Consider the following 8,150-nt stretch of genomic DNA (forward strand, 5'->3'; position numbering starts at 1 on the left):
TTCTTTCTTTTTTTTCATTCATCCATCCATCCATCCATTCATCGATTCATTCATTCATTCATCCTTCCGTCCTTCCTTCCTTCCTTCCATCCATCCATCCATCCTTTCTTCCTTCCTTCCTTTCTTCTTTCCTTCCATCCATCTATCCATTTTTCTTTCCATTCATCCATGCATTTTTCCCATCCATCCACCCTTTCTTCCTTCCTTCCTTCCTTCCTTCATTCATACATTCTTTATTTTTCTTGCTTAATTAATTACTGATATTACGTCTTTTACTTGTTTTTTCTTTCTTTTTCTCTTTTTTCTTTACTGAACAGAGTGGCTTCCTTTTGTTTCCAATGCTTCATTTTGATCGGATACAGTGACCTTGATTTTTCTTTATAATTATTATTTTTCTTATTTCTTGTCGGACTCTTTTTCCTTGCTTTAAATGTTGTTGTTTTTTTTTCGTTATTATCGGACGAAGCTTTTGTTTGTAATGTTCCTTCTTTTTCTTCCTGTTTTGTTGCCCTTGGCCAGTTCCCCTCATACATAAAAAAATAGATAAATAAACACATAAATAAGTGAATAAAAAATTACAGAACTCGACCTCCTATCTTATTTATAACCTTCTTCTTTCTTATTGGTCCATGCAGCATTCTTTCTCGTTACTAATATTCCTTTTTCTCCCCCGCAGGAAGGGCGAGGACGGACTGTGGGATGTGGACAACGGCCAAGCCACGGAGACCAACGCCACGCAGTTTACGGTCACGAACCTGCAGCCCTTCACCGTGTACTCCTTCAGGGTGGTGGCTGTCAACGCCCTCGGGATGAGCCAGCCCTCCATCAAGTCCTACTACATGATAACCTTGAGAGAGCGTGAGTAACTGGCATCTTCCATTGTTTATTTCCGTGTCTTGTCGCTCTGCACACTCAGCTCTTTGTCCCCCGACTTGCTTCCTGCCGCCGCGTGAGATATTCGTTCCTGTGCTCCTTGATTTATTTATTTACAGACACCAAAAGGCCTGGTCATAAGTTTTCATATTATAACGTGGTGGAATTCGGGCATTGCTAGTAAATTAGTGTCTCCCTGATTTGGGAATTTCGCTAATTTGCTCTCTGGAAATGCGATTTCCGGATTCAGAGTTTAATATAAGAATATAAAATAAGGAAAGCTGAAAGAGACATGTATGCCTCTACACGTGGCAGTCCCTAAATAGAAAATGCTTATATATATATATATATATATATATATATATATATATATATATATATATATATATATATATATATATATATATATATATATATATATATATATATATATATATCCGCCTATCGGTCATATCCCTAAGTTTATCTGATCTTGTTTGAAGATTCCTTATTAACTCGACACTAACAACGTGATTACCAAGTCTATTCCATCTATCATTCTATTTGAGAACCAATTCTTCGCATCTCTTTTATAAATCTCACCTTAACAAGCTGAAGCTCGTTAATTCTATCCTGACTACTAACGCTGATGATCTTGTTTCTCTCATCCTTGGTATATTCCTTATGGCAAAGCAGTAGGCAGACAGCGAGGACAAGCAACAGTGTTGAGATGAAAATAGTTGTATGAAGAAAGGAAACACGAAGATGGTTCTTAAAGGTTTAACGGGTCGAGCAGGCCACCAGTCAAAGGTTCAGTCTGGCATCTAGGAGGCGGACAGCCACCAGAGTTGTTGAGCACCTCGCCGCCAGTCGCAGTACTATGTGGAACCCTCCACTAGCTTTGTGCAATCTGTTCCAGGTGTATTGCCACCCCTTTAAGTGCCTTGCGTTTTTTCTCTTACTTTTTTTTATGGAGCAGTTGAAGACAGGGGTGAATGTAAAGAGAGAGGAAAAATCCGTGCCGTGTGTCACTCCATAAAAGAAAAACAAGAGGATTAAAAAAAAAAAGGAAGTCAGTTTAGCTCGTGAGGTAACTTGATACTCTGTCTCCCTTTTGCTCTCTCTACCTTTCTCTCTCCGAAAAGAATTTGAACCATTAGATGGACGAAAAATAACGAGGCGAGGCCACAGGAGCGAAAACAATGCGGGGGAGTGAGTTCTGTGGTTTACCGGTGAAGGGGAATAAAGGAAGAGGGAGGATGTTCTTTACACTCTGGGCCAGCAAGGTGAGGAGGAAGAACAGATGGGAGATAGACTGGTGCTGTGGCTGGCAGGAAGGCGGCGAAGCCGAAACGAACTCAGGAAAACAGTATTCATGGAAATACTGGTGAAAAGGATAACAGGAGAGGGGAAAGAGGCCGAGAGCTTTGGCACTAAGGAGGAACAAGAATGAGAGAGACTAGAGAAGTATGGGAAGGAAGGTGACACGAAGCACGCTGAGAAAAACCGTAACCATTTAGAATATCGGTAAAAGATAACGAGAGAGAGAGAGAGAGAGAGAGAGAGAGAGAGAGAGAGAGAGAGAGAGAGAGAGAGTCTGACTTAGGATTACAGGAATTTGAGATACCGAAGTCATCTCTTATTCAATATCAGACAGTGTGGCTTTTCACAAACACCCTTGCAGTTGATAACAGGTCTAGTCTTGTTTCCTCTTTCTTTGTGTTCCGTTGTATTATTTAAAAGTATAAGGAACAAATGAGTGACGAGTGGCTCTTTATTGACTGAAGGCGCCTCCTTCATTAAATTATGTGATGTTGTGAGGTGATATGAAGGAAAAGAGAGATAACCATTCACCAAATCACTTTCTTTACATGAAATCTCAATGGGGTTTGGCGGAAGTGTTTGTGACTCATTAGATCCCTTTACTCACTGCCCTCCCGTCACCCCACACAGCGCCACACGGTCATCTAAGGGCTGAAATTAAAAACCCACTGAAAAGAAGGGTCGGAATGTCACTTTTAATGAAGAATTCCACGTCCCATCTTTCGCCATATTAGTGAGGGACGAGGTATGCAATTTCCCTCCCAGTCAAGGCTCATTATGAGGTTGACGTTCGAAAGTGTCAGTAAAGCTTGTTGAGTTCTGAATATGGCGACTGTCGAAAGAGTAGAGGGGAGGGAACGGTTGTTTGGAAGATTCATGTAATACGAAGAAGTAGGAAAGGAAATAAAAGGACAGATATTTGAGAGGCAGTGCGCACAAGTAAAAGGTGAGATATAGTTAGAGAAGAGAAGCAGCGAATAGTCATAAAGGTGTGATGTATTGGTGACAGGTGGAAAGCCCATCAAGTTATAGTAGAGAAGAGGGAAAGGTCTTGAAATGTGCTATGTAATGGTAACTGTTTAATTTCAATATGGGACCATAATCTGAGACACCTGGGCGCCGCACCTCGACTACTTTCAAAAGGTTCTATCCAGTTAAGGTGCCACTAGTTTTTAAAGTTTTTTTTTTTCGTTCTAGTGACAGATTTGCAAGATTTCTGCATTATTAACAGCAAAAACACTCTTGAGAGCACGGTTAATCATCTTTGTGGCCTTTGAAAATAGCCGTGGTTAGAGAGCAAAGTGTTTCTGGAGAAGGGCCATTGTCTCGTTTTCGACCTCACAGCCAGCACAGCATTCGAGTTTCATTGCTTTGTAGGATGTGTGCTTGTGCGTGGCGAGACCCAATATTAAACCCATTTCCCAAAAATTTTATCCTGTAGAGACTTGTAGCACTTCAAAAATTCATTGAGGCTGATTGTTCCTTCAAGATCGTAAGTGCAGAGGAAGAAATTTACTTGATTATAGACTCTTTTGCCTCCGTAATAAGTGTAACATTCTATAACTTTCCCGGTCGTCGTGTTGCGGTAACCTCCCCGAAACGATAAGTGACAGCAAGAACTTCAGGGCAAAAGATGCATCTGGAAACTTTTTGCGAGTTAAGACAAATAGACACATTTTTTGGTGTTGGAGCAGCTGGTAGGTGGAGGGGGAAGAGGAACACGACTTTTTTTTTTAATCTAGGATGTTTTGACTTAGCTTATGAATGTCTTCAGTAATGGATTTCAGTGAGCAAAAATAATGCTACAGGCAATAAATGGTTATGAGAGCAGCTGCTAATTCTTACTGGTACAGCCGTCCTTTGTAAATACCCAAAACTCTGCAGAAAAAAAAAAAAATTGTTTGCTTGACACATAAAAAAGAAAATGGGAGAGAAAAACAATGATTTTGGTTTTCTAGGCTACAGAATTATTTAAGAGATTACAGTGCAAAATTTAAGTTGTAGATGATAATGGGAAAAGCTGTCCATTTGTGAAAGTGTAAGAAGTGCCCCTGCTAACGAACGAAGACAAAGGCGAGTGTCCTTGGCCAAGTGAAAATGTCAAGGCGAGAAAGGAAACGTTTTGAAATTATGGAAAGCAGGTGTGTGCTGTCATAAAAAATGCAAATAATGAGGTGACAACTAATGAGATCGCCTTCACTGCATAACAATTGCCACACATGATAATGACATGCAAATTTATATAGTGACAATATATATATATATTTTTTTTTTTGCACATTTACCTGAACAAAAGCCGATGAATTCACGAGACAGGAAGACAATAGACATTTTTACCTTTTTATTTTTTTTCTTTCTCTCCTTTGGCTTTACATACACAGCAAAATTGAACCACCTGCCCTGTGTCGATTCAATCTTTATTGACAAAAGGTGTCTTTGGCGTCAGAATGAGGCCTAATAAAAAAAAGTTTCCATTTTTTTTTCTTTTTTTTTTTTCATTTCATCAATAAGTTCCAACAGCAGACATTACAATGAAATTTTAACTTGCAGCAAGACCTCATGATTAGGTTTCGCTAGTTGACGACGAGCACGAAGGAGGAGAAATAAACGAGAGGAGAAGAATATACGGTTTGTTGATTTAGTCCATGTGGAGCCGAAAAAAAAAAAATAGAAAAGAATGTCATAGTGTTCCCAGCATCACTACCACCTTGAGTCGCTGTATGGCTTATCCTCAAACAACGTTGTGTGTGTGTGTGTGTATGTGTGTGTGTGTCGCTTGAGGATTACTTGCAATTAATCAACGGCCGTGTACATAAAAGGAATGGTATATTGCACGTTCCATGTGTCTGAACCCTCTCCGTCTTTGTTTCACGTGTTTCTTCCTGCAGTTCTTGGGATTAAGTGTTGAGCGGCACCCAGACGTAGGAATACTGTTCGTGTACTTTTTTTTTACTTCATTCATCATTCTAAACATTTTTTTTTTATGGAGGAGCTCAATAAATTTTATATTTATTCACGACTTAAGATTTGTTGGAGAGAAAAACATGTACGCTCAAACGAAAGTATCACAAAAAAAAACATTAATGAGAAAATTCTTTAAAAGTTACTGATAAAAATAAGCACAGGTACTTGCTAAGAGTTGGAAGAATCACAGGAAATTGTAACTAAGGAACGAGAAAAGTCATGTTAATCTTGAGAACATTACTTCTGCGTACCGCGGTGGTTCTCCTCAGCAGTATCCCCCGGCATGTAGAACCACAGCACACACTGAGGTCCCCCACCCCACGCAGCTTTTCACTGTTCTCTGTGGTCAGGATGATGAATGGGTGGTCAGGGAAAGCTGGGGAAGGTAAAGGGTGGTGACCCGGACGTCACTGTGTCCCATATCCCAGGGTTGTTCTGCGCCACGCTCCCAAAACCCAAACACTGCACTCCTGCACCGCCTCCAAGACAGAGTGTAACTTTCCCAGCACAAAATTTTTTCCTTCATACACTCAATAATTGGTCCACAAATATTTCACCTGCTGTGCCTCGCCTCACACCACTTAGGCCGCCTCCCCACTCCTCCCTCCCCAGTAAGCCGACCACCTTCCTTCTCCCTTGCCACACCCCCAACACCCCGCCCCCTGCTGCCTCCCTCCGCAGCTCGGTGTGGCTCCTGTTTCAGCTTTAAGGCTTGAAAGCCTGACCACTCGGGGATGCCGGTCACTAGACACCACTTCGCTTTATATATATATATATATATATATATATATATATATATATATATATATATATATATATATATATATATATATATATATATATATATATATATATATATATATATATATATATATATATATATATATATATATATATATATATATATATATATATATATATATATATATATATATATATATATATATATATATATATATATATATATATATATATATATATATATATATATATATATATATACATATATATATATATTAATAGATGATTATATGTGATCCTGTGTGTGTGTGTGTGTGTGTGTGTGTGTGTGTGTGTGTGTGTGTGAGAGAGAGAGAGACTTTCTGCTTCTTTGTTTTAGTTTATTAAAAATTAGTAGAAATCGAACATTACCTGATGTCTGTTGTTCGTTAAAGACAAAATGTTGAACGAGACAATGGAAATCCAATTTTGTTGAGATAACGTAGTATCCGCTGCCGTTATCCCTAGCACTGCTATATACTACTACTACTACTACTACTACTACTACTACTACTACTACTACTATTACTACTACTACTACTACTACTACTACTACTACTACTACTACTACTACTAACACCACCATCATCACTACTACTACTGGTATTATATATATTTTAGCCATTATTTTTGTCATTTTTATGTTCAGTTTAGGTTTTTATTGAGCGTGCCGTGCGTATGGCACAGCAAGGTGAAATACCTCTACAACTCTGCCTCATTTCTCGTGGCATTGTTAAAGTTAACTGAAATGTACCAGCAAGTTCATCATATCAACCCAGAAGTGTATGGAAAGTGTGTTTGAAGCTGGTAACAATTATACTTGTGTGTGTCTCACTAATATGCTCGATATGTATGATGATAATTTTGGCTCACTGGGCGTTGTTTCATTGTGGAGGAAGAAAGCTTGTATCATGTCACATAATGATATTTGGAATTTAACTTGTATGGAAACGAAAATTGCATGTTTTTTTTTTTTTTTGTGTGTGTTTTTTTTTTTTTTAGCTGGTGGTGAGTACTTTGCACGTATAAGATGAATAAGTAAATAGGTAAAAAATAAAAGATTACTGTAATAATACTCTCAATAGACGACACTTGCTTTAATGTGGCACCATTAAACGTATGGTTACAGGTACACTTTCTTTGCTCTCGTGTGTTTCCCGCAAACAACTTAGCTTTTATCTGTTAATTTCATTTTCTATATAAAACCAATATAACAAAACCCTTTACTTTTCCCACTGTCCACTTTCATAGCTGAATATTCATTTGAGTAGTTGCAGACTGTTTACGTGATTTACTTACACTACGATGTAATCAAATACTGTACATTCAAGCAAGCGTGCTACTGAATGTGTTTGCACCGTTCACACTGTTTACTCTGATTAATTAAGACTGGCAGCTGCTGCCTTGTTTCGGTTTATTCTGGTCTGCACAACAAAGTGAGGAGCCTGCTGGTGAGGTCGCCAATGGGATCACATCAACACACACCCATCACACGAGGCACCACTCACGTCGCTGCCTCGTTGTGTTTCTTTAAAAAACATCCTTTGTAACTTGAACGCATTTTAGCGAAATAGGACAGAGCTTTCAGACTCTCTCCTCCACGGCCTCAGGAACCGCCTCCAGCAGGAAAAATAACAGCTGCAAGGGAGTGGTGTTCCTCAGCCCATTATGAAACTACTACCACAGTTAGTACACTCTCCGTTACAAGGGATATGGAGAACCTTACATGAATGACAGTACATCGCGTCTTTGTTAAGTATCACATTAATGACTAGATCTTTTTCAGTTTTACATAGAAGATAAGTGACTCTAATGCATTGTCAACGTAAAACAATTTAATAGTAACAGAATGAGTAATAGACTGCTTACTGTTTAGCCTCCAGTATCTAAGTAACACGCTGGTACGTACTGTCGTGTGAAAGACTGAAAACGCCCCCTCCCCCGTCTCTCTCTCTCTCTCTCTCTCTCTCTCTCTCTCTCTCTCTCTCTCTCTCTCTCTCTCTCTCTCTCTCTCTCTCTCTCTCTCTCTCTCTCTCTCTCTCTGCCTTCAGTTAGCAAAACTCGCGAAAATAAAAACTTTTCCCCTGTCAAGATGAAGGATACAACTTTCTCTGATAGATAATCACGTTGACTGCGAAAGAAACAAAACATTTTCCTCGTGTATATAATAGTACAGTCTCCCCGGCAGCCTCCCACGTACCTGAGACCCTGAGACCCCAGCCCGGTGTGTG

At 39.3% G+C, this 8,150-nt stretch overlaps 1 protein-coding gene across 4 annotated transcripts in view; it reads left to right on the forward strand.

Moving 5' to 3' along the window:
- Positions 1-614: 614 nt before the first annotated feature.
- LOC135111048 (tyrosine-protein phosphatase 99A-like) overlaps positions 615-8,150 on the forward strand; it is a 110,234-nt gene continuing 102,698 nt past the window's right edge. For all 4 annotated transcript variants that reach the window (XM_064023952.1, XM_064023954.1, XM_064023953.1 and 1 more), the window contains exon 1: positions 615-858. In XM_064023952.1, coding sequence (XP_063880022.1) covers positions 630-858 — 229 coding nt within the window. In that variant the 5' untranslated portion in view covers positions 615-629. The remainder of the gene's footprint in view (positions 859-8,150) is intronic.

The sequence above is a fragment of the Scylla paramamosain genome, chromosome 21 (genome assembly GCF_035594125.1).
Source record: "Scylla paramamosain isolate STU-SP2022 chromosome 21, ASM3559412v1, whole genome shotgun sequence".
Classification (NCBI taxonomy): domain Eukaryota; kingdom Metazoa; phylum Arthropoda; class Malacostraca; order Decapoda; family Portunidae; genus Scylla; species Scylla paramamosain.